Source organism: Lygodium microphyllum, chromosome 11 (genome assembly GCF_053477565.2).
Source record: "Lygodium microphyllum isolate KBCC chromosome 11, Lygodium_microphyllum_v1.1.10, whole genome shotgun sequence".
NCBI lineage: Eukaryota > Viridiplantae > Streptophyta > Polypodiopsida > Schizaeales > Lygodiaceae > Lygodium > Lygodium microphyllum.
This window is the reverse complement of record NC_141145.1, coordinates 125,311,065-125,328,696: the sequence shown is the minus strand read 5'-3', so window position 1 is coordinate 125,328,696 and position 17,632 is coordinate 125,311,065. Positions and strand designations below refer to the sequence as shown.

The 17,632-nt window shown below is 40.7% G+C and overlaps 1 protein-coding gene across 2 annotated transcripts; it reads left to right on the top strand.

The window, feature by feature from the left end:
* Positions 1–2,225: 2,225 nt before the first annotated feature.
* On the top strand, positions 2,226–7,191 carry LOC148029333 (uncharacterized). Of its 2 annotated transcripts, none has more exons than XM_087688107.1 (4): positions 2,226–3,026; positions 3,256–3,595; positions 3,709–4,404; positions 4,553–7,191. In XM_087688107.1, the coding sequence occupies exons 2-4, from the start codon at positions 3,344–3,346 to the stop codon at positions 6,893–6,895; spliced, it is 3,291 nt and encodes a 1,096-aa protein (XP_087544233.1). In that variant the 5' UTR covers positions 2,226–3,026; positions 3,256–3,343; the 3' UTR covers positions 6,896–7,191. The 2 variants fall into 2 exon arrangements, with proteins under 2 accessions (XP_087544233.1, XP_087544234.1); XM_087688108.1 differs by having other exon boundaries at positions 3,219–3,595.
* Positions 7,192–17,632: the final 10,441 nt, after the last annotated feature.

Here is a 17,632-nt window from a genome sequence, read left to right as displayed (position 1 = left end):
ACCACAAACAATACATGAAAACTAAGTTTCCCATTTTCTTAAGATTGGTGGTTTGCAACCCCACTAGACAATTTGCTCACCCATGGGCTAATTTGATTTTGGGTTTGGAACTAGTAAAATGATTCACAAGGTCATGGGAACCTACAAATGCTAACACCTAATTGGCATATTGGTTGTGATTCAAATATCGATGGGAGTAGGTCCTTAGAAACTTTGTAATGGATTCTACATTAAGTTGAGAGTTCACATCAAACCAAGGTTAATATCAAGTGATTTGTTAAATTTGAAAAAAAACCTTCAAAAATTTTCAAGAGAATGTTTTTAAATAGGAGAATCTAAGGTAATTTTAGTTAGAATATGACCCATAAAATAAAAGTAAAACCTATAGTCAAAAACTTGCAAAGAGTTAAGGTTGAAGGTTCTTATATCTACTTGAGAAAAATGGGGACATTGATGAAAAATGTGAATTCACACTAATGAAGCCTCGATTTTTTAGTGAAAATTACCTCAAGGGACTTAGAGGGGATTCACATGTAATGGGAAAACATCGGCTCTTACATTTATTGCTACTATAGCTGCATAGTTTCGCCTCTTACATTTACTGTTGCCATAGATGCACAGGTTCACAGACGATGAAAGGAAGTCTTCTTCCCTTGTTGAGTCATAACTTTTGGTAATTTGGTGTAGTTACAGTTCGATAAGCCGAGTGGTCGAGATATAGGGCAAACGGAGCACGGTGGGAAAGGCCTCTTAGGAAAGGGGTGGGGAGATTCCTTTTGGGGAAAGGGAGGGGGTTAGGACACGTGGGGGGGAGCGATTAGGGGTTGGGGGCTTTAACAAAGATTGGGAGTATTTGTATAAAATCAAGGGTGAGAGCTTGACTTTATAAAGGCAAAAAAACCACGGGTACAAGTGTCGGCCAGAGGACGGATCGCGAAGCGCTTTTCCTCTTCTGGCTCGGGCCCGGGCCCCGCGGCCTTCCCCCGCCAAGTGGGGCCCGCCGGCCCGCCTCTCTCTTTCTCTCGCTGCCTTCTCTGACGCCTAGATTTGGCTGGGCTTACGGGATGGGGAAAAAAGAAAAAGAAAAAAAAGGCGGCCAAACTCGGGCACCAAAATATTAATATTATTATTAATCGTTTTTGGATTGCTCCCCTCGCGACTCGCTACCTTTGTCGGCCCTTCTGGGGAATCGTTACCAACGATGCCTTCTTCTTCTACTCCCCTCTGGGCCCTGAGTCCTGCTGCTCAATTCATGTGGGGATCAGCAAATCATGGCGCTCCCAAATTACGTAATATATATAATAATTATATACATATATACTACATAAAATACATACGTACATAAAAATCCGTATTGATGCTTTCTTTATTGCCCCCAATTCCTCATAATACTTCCCTTTTTAAAATTTAGCTGTACTTACCTTCAACCTCGGGTTACTTTCAAATATCAATACCTTTAAAACAGAGTTTTTCTTACCTTTTAATTCATTTATTGTTATACAATAAATTTTCAGACGTGTTGCCTTCCAATTCGTACAAATGTTATAATTATACTTATATTATAATGTAACTTTTAGGGTGTGCCGGAATTTGGATTTTTATAGTTTAAATTATTTCATTTGAGAAAAAACAAACCCCCCAAATACTGCTGACGCTGGCAAAAAAATAAATAAATTCGCAAATGCTAACGAGGTGAAATACTCTAATTTTTGCGTTAGTTGATAAGTAGATGGCTTAAGAAGAAGGGGAAAATATTTACTTTTGATGATATTAATATTATAGTCTCGCATTTAACAGAAGAAGAATAAGGGAAAATGCTATCCCACTTATTGCATTTAATTGTTAAGTTTAAACCACTGAGCAAGCAATTCGATTAATCGAATGCCACCACACAAAATTCATAGGAAAAAGCCGGAAAACGATCGCACACGCCAATTATTGGAAGAAAAAAGAAAAGAGGCATTATTTTTAATACTGTGGAATATAAAATTACAATGAAATATTCAGATCAGATTATCATCAGATGTTTATTATTATCGATAAGCAAAAATCGGAAAAGTTTAAAAACAAAACCACAGTAATTACGCGAACTAATCGATACCCAAGATTTGTTATACAGTAATTAATCTTCTTCTTGTTTTTCTTTATACATAAAATTGTTGGGAAATAAATTGAAATTCGCGATTTTTCTTCTTTTTGTTGGATTTGTGCCTTGCCTTTGTGTTTGTTGGTGTTATTACTTGAGCTGAAGGAAGATCTTCTGTTGGGTCACCCTGTTTCTTCTTCTTCTCTCTTTTTTGGGTCACCCTGCTTCTCCTTCTTCTTCTTCTTCTTCTTATGTGCAATTTCTTCTTCTGCTCTGCAATCCTGCATGCTCCTCTGCTCTCAAGCTTCCTTCTTCTTGTTCTTTCTTTTCATTCGTAGGCCAATTCGTCTTACCATGTTTCTTCCTTCTCTTAGAAGTTGTTGCCTGAAACACCATATCTGCAATTTCCTTGATCCATTTTTCCTGCAATGCAATTGATAGGGTGCCCTGAACTTCTCTAACTTCCTTCTCTTATTTTTTTTTCCTGTTTTACTTTGAGAGAACCAAAAGGCTGATTCTGTGCCCCACCCCCCCCGCTTCTCTCTCTCTCTCTCTCCTGCGTCGGAAAAGGGAAAGAATTTCGGCCCCTGCCCCTCTCTCTCTCTCTCTCTCTCTCTGCCTGCTTCGAATCACACTTAAAGCTTCCTTTTTGTACAATCCCGGGGTTCTTCTCTTCTGCCTCTGAGATCGGCCCAAGCCCAGAAAGCGTTTCCTTGTGTGGCAGGTCTCTTCCTGACAGCAAGTGACAAGACACAGAAAGCCTTTCCTGCAGCCTGCGTTGCATCTATAATCTCTACAGGATTCCTGCAAAATCATGAGAAGAGCTTTTGAGGAAGAGCTTGCCACAGGCATTTTGATCAATTCTCCCTGTCGGAGCCTTTGTTGGATGCACATTCCCTAGCTCCGATGATCCTGCTTCGGCTTCAGATATCTCAATGTGGTATGTTCTAGTGGTCTTTCAATTTTTCCTTTTCTAGTATGCTATGATTGATCTCTGTGTTCGCTCTGTATGTCTGTGTCACAGAGAGAGAGAGAGAGAGAGAGAGAGAGAGAGAGAGAGAGAGAGAGAGAGAGGGAGGTTCATAGTTGCACTGCCTCCTCCTGATTGGGTGCATAAATTTTATCATCACAGGTCCTGCCTTCTTACCTAGTCTCTGTTCTTCATGTAGGAAGCAGCCAAACCATGGATCTTCATGCTGAACCTGGATTTGGCAAACGCATCTGAACTCACAGGTTTAACCCACACAGGGTGTAATCATGGCTTCGAAGATGATGAAGAGTGACAAGCAGTCATTCGCCTTACTGTCCAGCAAACGTACTAAGGCATATTCAAAGAGCAGGGCAGATGAGGCTTTTGCATTGCCCTCTTTTCCTGAGAGTTCACCTTCTCCCAAACCGGGGCTTTTGACCCCCGCTGACATCAAAGTGGACACCGGGCATCGTGTCAAACCAAATGTTGAGAAATTGAAGCAGACCATGTTGGAGCATGAGGCTATGTTCAAAGAGCAGGTAAATTGTTTCATTCCATACGTAGCAAGCATCCTTATCTGTAATGCTTCTATAGATTGACTTCACCACAAATACCTCAACAGTTTATCAATACGATTTCTTCTTGCTTGCAGCTTAAAGAATTGCACAGGCTGTATAAAGTGCAGCGTTCACTGATGGCGGAAGTTGGAACAAAGGTTCCTGTTGCAAATGCAGCCTTCAACTTGCATTCTGCAAAGACCAGCTTACAAACAGGAGTTCAAGACAGACATACTCATGCTCCTGGCAACTCTAGAGTGGGCATTGACCAGATCAATCAAGGATTCACAAAGCTCAAACCAGCACAGGCATTGGTTCATGTAAATAAATCTTTGGAAACTGCACAGCATGTAGAAAAAGGTGTTCACACATCACCCCAGAAAAGGCTCCGGCGAACATTTGATTTGGAACAGCCAGGAGAATTGTACATGGACATTGAAGTGGAAGACAAAACATCAACTAATAAAGATGCTCCTTATTCTCAGTTCAACTTGCAACATGAAGTTTCAGGAGCATGTCTGAGCATCGCAGATACCTGCAGGGGGGATTCATATAAAGAGATCTATGATCTTAGCCAAAAAAAAGGTCACATGTCCAGTGAACAATCTGGGGCACCTTTTCCAGAACAAGTATTTTCGGCTGGAAAGTTTCCTGGAGGACTCGTAGGGTGGAATTCCGAGAGTGACAAGAGGACTTCAAGTCTGCAGGGAAGCATCTTCAACGAGAATGGAAGACAATGGACTGAAAGCCAATATTATCTTCCATCAGGATCATCTTATCTGCCTTTTCAGGTGCTCTATTTGCATAGACATACACATGCGTTGAGTGATCTGTGTTTAGAGTATTCTGCATGGTTGTGCATTAGCTCATTACTATCATTAGAAACTGTTAAATGTTCAGTTGTGATGGTAGCCTGATTCTTTTGGTGGGCCTTCCCAGGAACCATGGACACCTCCAGTGTCAGTGCCTTCTGGGTACAAGTTAACTTCAGATTCTTCACTTCCTTCAAAGATGTTGCCTTTGTTTCCAACAAAACAAGATCCTGACATTGTGTCCGATCATGTTGCAAGAGTAGGACAGGTACATGTCAATGCAAAGAACCATCCTGAAGATGGCTTGTTGGCAATGGGGTCAGTGGCCAGATTATTTTCAACTTCAAGTAATCTGAAACTGTCACATCAACTAGATAGGCACATTCAGAACTGCATCCCTACATCTTTTCCCACAAGCAGTGGGAAATCAGAGTCACCCATGTCAAGTGTAAATATTGTAAACGTGGCAACTGATGGTGTAGCACAAATGCTACCTGCTGGGTGGACCTCAAACAGTGTAGCAGTTCATCCACCAATTTCACAACCTTTTCTTCAGCAAAAGGATGTGCCTAAATGTGTATCACAAGGAAAATCATCATCTGCTGCTCCCCAGGGTCACTTTTTGGTTGATGATTTGAATGCAAGTCCCTTTCCTGACAGTGATATTAAAGGAAGTGCCTGTGGAGTGCATGCGGACATAAAGTCATTGATGTCGAATTCGAGTTTGACACAGCATAGTCCTACAGGAGATGTCCGGCTGGAACTAGGCCACAACTCACCAAGGACTAGGATTTTTGAAAAGGATTTTGCTTGTTTATCTCTTAAAGATGGTTTCAACGTTGCTGCATCGTTTAGTGAAGTTACCGGGGATCTGGAAAGGAGTGTCCTCCCTGTGATGGATGACCGTTTTCATCTGAGAAGTTCACTTAGTGAAAGTGAAGCAATGCCAGGTGATTTTGAGCAGAATAAAGATTTAGCTTCACTCCCAGATCTTCTGAAGAGTACCATTGTAAGCCCTTCAAATGTTCAAGAGTCACAGTCAGTGCAGGCTATGGTTTCCAATCCTCATATAGAGACACTAGGGAAAGAGTCAAATTGTAGGAAAGATCATAGCTCTTCATCAATGACAATTCTACAATTACAGAATACAATTGTGTATAACTCATTGGATGCATTAGAAGGCAAAAGACCCAGAGAAATTCCTGACGAGGGGACTTTCAGGGAACCTGAAAGTTATTCCAATGGTGTTGGGCTAGCTGCATCGACCATTGTCAACAGTGACACATCTGGGAGCAATAAGGAACAGGTCAATTTGGCAGCTGGAGTGAAACTGAAGCATGGAGATGTTGACAGCTCTTTTGGTTTGGGCCACATGAATTCTGGTGTAATAACCAACAAAGGCTCAGATTCAGTGATTAGTGAAAGCAGAGACTCTTTTCCTCAGGCACCTGGTAATACTTGCCAAAGCCATGATGTGGGATTCAGTGGCTTGCAGAGTGAGAATGTGGTTGAGGCTTTTTCATCAAATGTGAAATCAGATGGAGGCAGTGGGAAGAATTCTGAGCCTGTAGTGCCACTGATGGATTGTTGTCAGAAAGAGTCAGGTCTTGTTCCTGTTGTGCACAGCTCTACAGGCTTAGAGCTCAGTCCTCTGGATGTTTCAACATCTGAGACAACAAAGAAAGCCGACTGTAAATTGTCCTGTGATGAAAGAATGGATGAAAAAGATTGTGAAGTACATACTGATGAGAGACAGGATGATGCAGGTGGTGAAGTACACATGGATGAGGATTTGGCTGTAGACATCCTTTTGGACTTGGCATCAGATTTAGGTGATGTGATACCCCACAAAAATGTCGAGAAGCCAGTAAAGCAAAGGAATTCAGATGCTCTATTTAATACAGGGATCAGGCAAAACAACTCAGATAATCAAAAGCAGCAAGGTATAGATGAGCACCATAAGGAGGTTCAATCTATGAGACTGCTGGATCCTTTTGAGGCAGCTGTTCTAATGATTAAACCTGAAGAATTGGTCTGCGAAACGGTAGACCTTGAAAGTCTGCAAGATGAAGGAGAAAGCCAACCATCTTCCACTTTTAATAAAGGGAGGTCTAGAAGGGGTAGGATGGCAAGGGAATTTCAAAGAGAGATGCTGCCAAGCATCATTTCTCTTTCAAGGCAAGAACTTAATGAAGATTTGCAGAAAATTTCTGCAGTGCTGAAACAAGTGAATGAGTCAAGCTCTCCTAATCATAAGGATGGATGCCCCTCAAAAGTGACGCCAGGCCCTACAAAAACCCGTGGCAGAGCAAGATGTTCTCCCAATGGAGTTACAAAGGTCAGCAAAACAGAAGACCAAAGTGATCCTGTGCGGTTTTGTTCGTGGGGTGAATCACGACGCCGGGGCATGAGGCGCACTCGTGGCCAGCTTTTACCTACAAGTGTAGGTGCCTCCTCTCCTGGAAAATGACTGGAGAGATGCCATTTCCGAGTAAAATATGTAATGATCACATAGGTTTGTAGCTTTATTTTTTGACCATCTTGGAATTCTGGTATTGGTGTAAGGAACTTTTGGCAGTGCATGTGAGAAAGACTGATGAATGTGTCGTAAAGATGTCAAAGAACAACACACATTATTCCAAATTCTGTATGTTGATGCTGCATGCAAATTTGTGCAGCTACAACAATACACGATTGTACAGCTGCCAGGTGCACGATTTATGCTGTGTTGAAAACATTTTACAACTAATTTTTCTCTTTAACACATTTTTAGGAGAACCTCCACCAGTTTTTGCCTTTGAACTTTAGATGCTGGCCTTATAGACATGGGCTTGTTTGAGATGGAAATGCTTTCTTGAGCCTTTGTTTTTTGTGAGAAGGTGAACCTATAATTATGTCAAGCAATCATTTGTTTTAGAATCATGAAATTGACATGTCAATGATTATGCAAGACAATCATCTCTTTATCACTTGAGAGAGGGGGAGAGAGGACAAAAAAAGGATGCTTTTGTCAGCCGCCGGGGGGGGGGGGGGGGGGGGGGGTTTGTTGGGTGCGCGGTGGGTGTGTGTTCTGCTGCTTTTTTCTTTGTGCAAAATAAAGTGTGGCTAATTATAGTTGCCCAGAAGAAAATACAAAGAAAGTACACCTAGCTGGAGCTGAATGCCAAAGTCTTCTCAGGACAGTGCTCTGCTGCTTAGATCTTCAATTTCTTATCAAACAAACTCTTGGAATCGGACCTGGAGCTTATGTTTCTGGGCACTGCTGTGGTTTGATTGGCTGCATTATGCCTGAAATTGCAGTAATCAGAATTCAATATAGATCCATTTTCAATTTTATGTCAAGACTGTTTTAGCTCCCTCAATCGAATTGAATACATTTGTGCTTCGGTCCATCCAGTCCCTAAAAACTGTGATTTATTCAGCTGATCCATCATGACGAGTCTAATTAACCGATGGTTTCTGAGGTGCATGATAGGTTTTGATTCTTCAAGGTTGTGCTTGGTTCTGTATCTACCATCTACCATTTGGTACTATGGAGCCTGGAGTACTGATGCTCTGGATTTGGAAATTGAAGCCCATTTTTAACCGTGAATAGACATTTATTAATGGTGCCAAAGAAGCACTCACGGACCCATCAGACTTAATGCACACTCAAACCAGCTGAAACTCAATCCACACTGAGACCAGCTGAGGTAAAACTCCATCGCCAAAATTGAAGCCCAGGTTGTGATATATGTGTAAAGCCTTATCTTATAGGTACTTATCACACTACCACCGAGTGATCCATTCTAATTAGATCTTAAAGGTTCAACACTTACTAGTAAAATACTACCGATAATAATAAACCCACATCAAGATTTTGCTCCATTCTAATAAGATCATAAAGGCTCAACGCTTATTACTACCAGTAATAACAAACCCACATAAGGATTGGGAAGAATCTTGAGTGTTGTAGTATATTAAAGTCGCTTTGTTCGTTCTTTAGTTTTGTTTCTTTGGGGTGTCTCACCCAGAAGTGTACCCTGTACGCTGTTTGGTCGAATGGTGAAAGATGAATTGCACTTTCAATTGTTATGAAGATGGATGTTGATTCCCGAATAACCGTGGATACGATCTTTTTGTTTCATGCGAAGAGAGAGCATAACACGCTTTCCTTCCTTTTGCTTTTCCACGTGCAGGGCTGTGCAGTATTGCTTTTCTGTACTGCAAGCAGTAGATTACAAAATGAATGTATGCTTTTCTGTACTGCAAGCAGTACATTGCAAAATGAAATTTAAACATGAGAGAGAGAGAGAGAGAGAGAGAGAGAGAGAGAGAGAGAGAGAGATTGGGCATGGTAATATTACTCTCTTGATAAACTTACCGCACGTTTCCAGTAATATTGCTCTGTGTCGATAGTATTACTCTGTGATGAAGTTCTGCGTCCTGTTCTTAGCAGTTTTCCATTGTTTTATAGCGTTCAATATCACGAGCTTAAACTGGGGAGGCCCCACAGACCTAGCTAGGTGCGGTTGGCAGCATGGGGCTATTGGCTCCCCATGTGTTGCACGAGAAGTTTTATATATTTTCCCATGTCAAGGGAATAGTAGTGTTGTCCCTTGTTTTTCCCCTATATAATGTTCAACATCGTGGAGCTTCTACTCGGGAAGCACTGCATACCTAGCTAGGTGTGATTGGGAGCGCAGAGGGTTGTTGGCCCCCTCTCTTTTTTTGCAGAAGTTTTAAGACACTTTCCCAAGAGGAAAAAGTAATTGTTTTCTCTTGTTTGCCTATATAGTGTTCAACATCATGAGCTTCTACTCGGGAGGCATTACCTAGCTAGGTGTAGTTCGGGCCATAGGGGGTGCTTGCCCCCACCACGAGCCTCCCTGCCCCCAACTACGCCTAGCAAGGTATGCAGTCCCTTCCTGGCAGAAACCCATGATGTGGTCAGAATTTACAATGTGGGAATCGTAATGGGAATTTGTCTGGAAAACTTCTTATGTTGCGGGTGTTGTTTGTGCCCAACATGCAAACTATGGATGTTGGACAGGTAGCCACTTCCCCCATGGACATGCAAGCACTACAATCCGGCCCACCATCATGACAAGGAATGTATCACTTCCAAACGTCAAGGGGCTCCTAGTTGTCAATCTGGAGATGGCGGCCTAGGATTGCGATCCCCTCGTGCTCGAGCTCAGCAACAATCAGATTCTTCATCTTGTGATAAAGCGCCCTGCCCACAAGATCCATCCTGTCTGACGCTCGCCTGCAAAGGGAACTGGGTATGTGACGCCATCCCATAAGACAATCGCTCTCTGTGGGTAGAGACCTATAATAGCAGAGCACCAATTCCATAACAATGTCGCAATCTATGCCGAATAATTAAACGAACGAGACCTCGAAGCCGCGGGCCGTAATTAATAGTATTCTTGCACATTGCAAAGGTGATGGAGAAAGCTCTTGTAAAAGGAATTTGGTAGATAACTGATGTGTTTAAGAGTATGATTATTTTTAATTCACTTGAAAAAATAGGATACTATTATGTCTACTCGTGGAACCAAACTAGTGTTAAGACTTTCTAACCATATTGATATGATTAGATCATGATGGTTTCATGCGGAGGTATTCAAACCAGAGTGTGCTAAGAAAAGCACTAAAGGGAAATGGCAGGGATACTTTCTAGGGGGACCAAAGCTCTAGCTAGAACAATCAAATTAACATAAGCTTTCTGAAGATCTACGAAAAAGAAAGTGGCCTAGCTTTACCAGAGAAAGAAGGGCAAGAGAATACTCACATCTCCTTGACTTAAGAGGTCGGCTAGAACAACAACCCATTAGGATATCTCTCAACAAAAGAGGAAATAGAGGCCATCCAATCCCTGGACTATATTAAGACCTAGTGTATAGGAAATTTTGAGAAACCCACTAAAGAGGTGTTCTCCCTCAACAAAAAGAAAGATAAATTATTGCCTCTCTTCTAAACAAGATTGACCACATATCCATAAACTCTCCAAGACAATCTAAGACTACTACATAACTTTTATTTCAAAATATTTCGTAATTCCCCTACCAATAACCGTGAAAAGACATTGTCTAGAGCTAAGATACCTAAAATTAGTTGTGAAGTTTTATTCAAAGCCACCATATCAATAATTCACTAGTTTACTGGTTCCCCCTCCCTTCAGACCTTGAAAGGATCACCTTACTTTGGAGCTCTTCTAATTACTGTGAATGAACGGGTGACAAAACCATTCACAAGAAAAATGACATAGATGACATCAATAATTGGCAACCCACAATATACCTTACCTTTGCTTTACAAAAATTTTCCAAGTACTTAGCCAATAGGACCTCTCCATTAATGGATTCCTAGACTAGAAAAGAACAAAAGTGGTTCATTTAAAGGTGGATACATCCTTGAATCAATTAATCTCTATGGAAGAGCATGGACCATGCATGAAAAACTAGTACATATTTTGTATTTCTCAAGACGATTTCAATAAGGCTAATACATTGGAATGCAAATTTTTTTCCAATCCATGTTTGATGTGGGATTTGGAAAGGGACTCATTAAATATGTAATTGACCTTTTTGGAAATGTTAGAGCTAGGGTTGGTATGATTGGCTCTCTAATCAAACCATTTATGCTTGGGAGATCTATGAGCCAAAGATGTGCATTGGCTCCCCTTTATATATGTGGGTGTGTGTGTGTGTGTGTGTGTGTGTGTGTGTGTGTGTGTGTGTGTGTGCATTGGGATGGACCATTCAAGAGAAGGTCAGCCAAGGATACCTCCATGGTATCATGCTTCTCAATGATGAATAATTGAGTCTCAATTACTTTGCTAATGATATAAATAATACAATGAAAACCAATGAAACCTCCATGAAGATTTTTTTAGAACTATCTTAAAGAGTTTTGTTTGAGATTTAGAAACATAGCAATGATAGGTCACATGTTTGAAATTTATGGACATGCTATCCATCTCCAATTTTTATATATTTAAAATTGGGAATTGAGAGATTTTCCAAATTCATGAATATGAACTTTTAAATGCCTCTAGTCATCCAGTTCAAATTTGAATGCGAGTTACTTACCTCTCAGAATCCTAACTTGTTCTTACCTTGGATTCATGAAGATAACATATGACGGGGCATCCTTCTTCCATGAATTTCCCCCACTCTTGTCATCTTGGTAAGTAGATCAGCAAAAATAGATTACAATGCTAGACTAACTTATGACAAAACAATTATTGGATCCTAGAATAGTCTTTGAATCATATGCTTAAGCTTTCACCCCATACATTGATCTAATAAATATTAGGAAATCTTTGTGGTCCATTGTCCTAGTAGGCTATCCATATCAAACTATCTTTCAACATCAAGGACTTCTTATGGAAGTCCCATATCAACCTCACCCCCTTCCCCACACACCTCCTCCACCAATAAACCCAACTCCAAAATTATCACACTCTCTTTTTAAAAGATGGAATGTTGATTGGTTAGAACAACAATGCAATTACAAAATTTAAAGGATGTGGTTGCCAATGCTCCCTCTTAAAATATCTTGCCTTTTATAGCTAGTACTCCATAGAGGCCTTTGGACCATTGAAAGGGCTTGTAAATTTAACCTCAACAATGGTTTTTTCCCTAGATGCAAAACCATTGTGGATAGCATCACTCATATCTTCATGAAATATGTGTACAACAGACCGACTCTCCATTCAATTTGAAATTAATATGTAAATGGTACCATTATTCAATTATTTCTCACAGGAGGCTAGACTTATGAAACTCCTCCTTTGGTATGGAACTTGTTAAGGGGTATTTACTTGTGGTGTGTCTAGGAATATAGGACTAGTGTTGTGTTCAATAATCATTCTTTGATTTCATGTCTCTCATATCAAATAAAAGTTTAAGGAGACTACCAATATAACCCAAAAGTAGAGAATCAAGGTTAAAATTTGCAATTCCTTGCTATATCTCCACATGGTAGACAAAGAAAGTATGACGTGTCTCTTGGAAAGGGGGAGGCAATTGATTGAAGAAGTAAAACTCTTAGATGCCCCTCTTGCCTCCCACAAATGCCTAGGATTAACTCTACCATAGGTTATTACTACTTGTTCTATGATCCCTCATGATACTTATGTATCCTGATAGGCCATGTGCGAACCTGTTCACTACTGGAATTAATAAGTTCCTCCCTCAAAATAAGAATATTCCCTCAATGATGTAATTACATTCTTTGTTGATTACCTAATAAACTTTAGCCTCTCCTAAAAAAAACAATATTACTCTCCTTGTTTCTTTTTTATATTTGATGTTTTCATTTAAGCTGAATTGCCTAGAGGGTAATCTAAAACTTTAGGATATTTTAACAAACATGTGTAAAATATGCCATTATATATTAACAACCAACATTGGTACTTAGTAGGGTTGCAACATTGTGGCTAACAAATAGATCAACATAGTACAAAAAAAACACAAAGCAAAGTGACATGACAACACTTTTCGACAACAACTTAGCAATAGCCATATTGCTCCTTCCCTTATGTCTTCTCAATAGAACAATAAGCTCCTTCAAGCATGCCCTCACTCAGGGGGCATTTGGTATTCCTCTCTCTTGCAATAGAGCTTGCCTCCTGAAATATGCCTTTACAATGTGCTGGGATGTAATAAAAGAAACACCTAATTTCTTTGAGCTCTACGAATGCAAATAGGATTGAAGTGTTTACACAATGTGCTTTTTACCATTTCCTAACTCATGCTACATGTGAAAACAAATTCATCACTTTTCCTCATGGACTGTAGAAACAATTGAATAGGCGTGATGATGGTCATGACATAATGCAAAAGGCAAGGATTTATGCAACAAATAGAGTGACAAAATGGCTAAACTTGGGGACATGGACAAGAAGATTTGAATGAAACAATTGATAGAGTCATGTAAGGAGAACGAACTAAGAGTAACACTAGGAAAAATATGCGGAAGGTTTAAGTCAAGTATATGAGGAAGTGCTTCTTGATTAATATATACTAGTGTTCTGCATGCACTTCCCGTGCATGGAATGCTAGGCCGCTTCGCTACCATGAAGCAGCAAGCGAAGTTATTGTGTAACTTCACTTAACAATCTATTTCTCCTCTTTCTCTCTCCTCTTTTCCCTCTTTGTTTCTAATTTTCTTCTTCTTCTTCTATCTCCCTCTCTCCCCCAATTCCTTGTCTACATTTTTTTCTCTCTTAGTCGTTTATTTTAGTTTATTCTCTCTCATATCCTTGTTCTCTCTCTCCCCCTCTTTCCATTTTTCTTCTCTCTCTTCTCTCCTCCCTTTTCTTCTCCCCCTCTCTTCTCTCTTTTTCTTCTCTTTTTTCCTTTCTTCTTCATCATTGTCATCACCATCATCATCATCTTCTCTCTCTCTCTCCTCTTTTTTCATTTTTTCTCTCTTTTAAATTTTATCTTTCCTCTCTCTATAATTCTCTCTCTCCCTCTATGTGTTCCCCTCTCTCTTGTTCTTGTTTTTCTTCTCTCTCCCTTCCTTACCTCTCTCTCTCAAAGTATGTAAATTTTATTTTTTTGTTTATAATTCTCTCTCTATGTTCATATTCTCTCTCTCTCTCTCTCTCTCTTCTTCTTCTCTCACTCTCACTCTATCTCTCCCATGTTCTTCTCTTTCCCTCTCTCCTCTCTTTTACTTCACTCTCTCTCCTCTTTTTTCATTTTTCTCGTCTCTCTGTCTCTCTTTTAAGTTTTATTTTTCCTCTCTCTGTCCCCCCCTCTCCCTCTCTTCTTCCTCTTCTTCTTCTTCTTCTTCTTCTTCTTCTTCTTCTTCTTTGTCTTCGTCTTCTTCTTCTTCTCCTCTCTTTCTCTCTCTCCTCTTTTTTTATTTTTCTCTCTCTTTTAATTTTTATCTTTCCTCTCTCTATAATTCTCTCTCTCTCTCTCTCACTATGTGTTCCCCTCTCTCTTGTTCTTGTTCTTCTCTCTCCCTTCCTTACCTCTCTCTCTCAAAGTATGTAATTTTTTTTTCTCTTTAAAATTTTGTCTCTATGTTCATATTCTCTCTCTCTCTCTCTCTCTTTCTTTTTCTTCTTCTTCTTCTTCTTCTCTCACTCTCACTCTCACTCTATCTCTCCCATTTTCTTCTCTTCCCCTCTCTCCTCTTTTTCTTCACTCTTTCTCCTCTTTTTCCCTTTTTCTCTTCTCTTTGTCTCTCTTTTAAATTTTATATTTCCTCTCTCTGTCCCCCCTCTCCCTCTCTTCTTCTTCTTCTTCTTCTTCTCTCTCTCCCCTTTTCTTCTCCCCCCTCTCTCCTCTCTTTTTCTTCTCTCTCCCTCTCCTCTTTTTCCCTTTTCTTCTTATTCTTCTCTCTCTCTCTCTCTCTCTCTCTCTTTAAATAATTTTCTTTATTTTCTCTCTAATTCTCTCTCTGTGTTCATATTCTCTTTGTCATCATCATCATCATCATCATCATCATCCTCCTCCTCCTCCTCCTCTCTCTCTCTCCCCCTCTCCTCTCTTTTTCTTCTTCTTCTTCTTCTTCTTCTTCTTCTTCTTCTTCTTCTTCTTCTCTCTCTCTCTCTCTCTCTCTCTCTCTCTCTCTCTCTCCCACCTTTTCTTCTCTCCCCTCTCTCCCCCCACTTTTCTTCCCTCTCTCTCTCTCTCTCTCTCTCTCCCCCCTTTTCTTTTTTCCCTCTCTCCTCTCTTTTGCTTCTCTCTCCCTCCTCTTTTTTCCTTTTCTTCTTCTTATTCTTCTCTCTCTCTCTCTCTCTCTCCCACTTTTCTTCCCTCTCTCTTTCTCCCCCCTCTTTTCTTTTTTCCCTCTCTCCTCTCTTCTCCTTTTCTCTCCCTCTTCTCTTTTCTACTTTTCTTCCTCTTCTTCTCCTTCTTATTCTCTCTCTCTCTCTCTCTCCATTTTCTCTTTAAATTTTTTTCTTTTGTCTCTCTCTTTTAAATTTTATCTTTTCTCTCCCTATAATTCTCTCTTTCTATATGTGATGAAAGGAACCTAATAGCACCTAAGAGAAGAAAGAGTGTAGAAGAGAGAGAAAGAGAGTGATGATGAGAGAGAAAGGCTAGAAGAAGAGAGATAAAGACAAAGAGAGAGAGAAAGAGAGAAAGAAAAGGAAGGAAGCCACGGAAGCTGTGAAGGTGAAGCGAGAGTTTCTTGATTAATGCATGATAATTGACCTAACCCTCTTACACCTTAAATACCATCAGGGTGAATGGTATTTCCCCCTTAGTTTCCTGTATATCCCACTCATTACAATCCAACCCCACTCCGAGAGTTTTTGTCCCCACAAAAATAAAAGAAGAATTGGAGGGGGGGCTAGGGGAAGAAGGGGCAGTAGAGTACTACTCTTGTAGTAATACAAGGGAAATAAGGAGAGGAGGGGAGTTGAATACCATGTAAAATGGGGCATATAGAGACATAGGTAGTATGGGTATCATAAAAGGGGGGGACCCACACAAGATAGGGTTCACCATTTCATGAAAATCAGGGCTCTTGATGAAGTGGATAGCATGTTGTCAAGAACATGACTACTGTAGAAAAATGGTCATAACTTTGGGTGGGGAGCTCCAAATAGGATGGCTCAGGTGATCGCGAAGCATACTTTCAGCCCATGTAGGTGGGGTTGGGTTGAAAAAAATTTAGGGTCAAAACTAGTGCAAAATAGTTTGCTATCTAGAAGCTGTATGTAGTCCAAAATAGGGCCAACAATTGTTAAATTTTAGCAAAAAAAGCATCCCTGAGGTGGGCAAATTCCTCCAAAATGGATGTTGGCCTCCAAGAAGCTTCCTCTAGAGGTAGGCCTTTCCATTTGATGAAGTACTCTCTGATCAATCGTGTGCGAAGTTTCTTTTTTCTCTGCCCAACGACTACTTCAGGAATATATTAAATAAGACCCTCTTCATTCACGGGGGGAAACTCCTCCACATAGTCTTCTAGGCTCCCAATGAGCGGTTTTAGTTGGCTCACGTGAAAGACATCATGGATCTTAGTGGAGGGAGGGAGTTGGAGGCAATAGGCCAAGCCGCCCTCTTTCTTAACTATCTTACATGGCCCATATAATAGCGATGCGCCAACCTATTGCATGAGCCATCCTTGAGTGTGGCATATTGGGACTTGGGGACCTTGAGAAGTACCAACTCACTGTCTTGAAACTGGAGAAAGCACCTCTTTTTATCAACATAGAGCTTCATGTAGTCTTGGGCCTTTTTAAGGTTCACTTTGCACTACTAAAGCAAGGCTTGCATGTGATCTAATTCCTCTTTTCCATGTGGGTTGAGCTTTTCACTAAAGATGATTGTAGGGAGGGGCACTTGTTGAGAAATTTGCAATCACATCCACCATAGCCTCTGACTGGCTATGGCACTAGCCAGACCTCATGCATACGATAGATAACCCCACTACATGGTCTCACGGGCCAGGAGCGTCTAAAACTCACTTTGCACTAAATGCTTATGACGATTTTGCATTTGTACCCAATATGTAGTCCAACATTCACCTTCCCTTCTCCTCAGAGGGAGATCCCATAACATGTAGGCATAATGCCTCGTAATACACACATAGGGAAGCACCTCTCGGCAAAGCTGAATGTCGCGGCTCCATTGCGACTCTCCTACACCTCGGGGATTAGCCCCAAGATGTGTCGCTAACACATATACCATTCGCACAAACTCCACTCTCTCATAATTCAGCGTTCCAAGAGATTTTGATTTGCCTCACAAAACTTTCCCCAACGGAAGCACCCGTCTAACCTGCGACTTAGGTTTCCTGTCCTCTCAGCGTTGGTCAAAGTTTATCAATCAATTGCAATGCATTCCAGGAGATACCATGCAGTATGCTTGATGCAAGGTGTATGACAGTTGTGCACAACCATTTTATGATTAAAAAAACCAGCCACGTGAGGTGCGAAAAATAGCCCTTTCATGAATTTTAATTAAGCGTCATGTGCTACGGTGCTTTAGGGACTAGCACTGGAACTTCCGTGCTACTAGTCGCTTATATTTAATTATGGAACGATCCCTAAATGCCATGCACAAAGAGGGAAATCAGAATTTGTATCTTTTAAGCAATTATATCGTTGCACAAGCTTCATCTCTCCTCACCGTTTAGGTGTTGCTGCGGTGCATAGGTGTAAATAGTTGTTTTGTATTATTTTTGTATGAAAAAACCAATAAACACGTACTACAACACAAAGGATGAGGCCAAACTGAGGCTTAAT

Bases quoted from the DNA above. Each gene is read 5' to 3' on its own strand.
- LOC148029333 (XM_087688107.1), top strand. From the start codon at position 3,344: ATGGCTTCGAAGATGATGAAGAGTGACAAGCAGTCATTCGCCTTACTG. The intron at 3,596-3,708 runs GTAAATTGTTTC...TCTTGCTTGCAG, and splicing joins AGGCTATGTTCAAAGAGCAG to CTTAAAGAATTGCACAGGCT. The intron at 4,405-4,552 runs GTGCTCTATTTG...GGGCCTTCCCAG, and splicing joins CATCTTATCTGCCTTTTCAG to GAACCATGGACACCTCCAGT.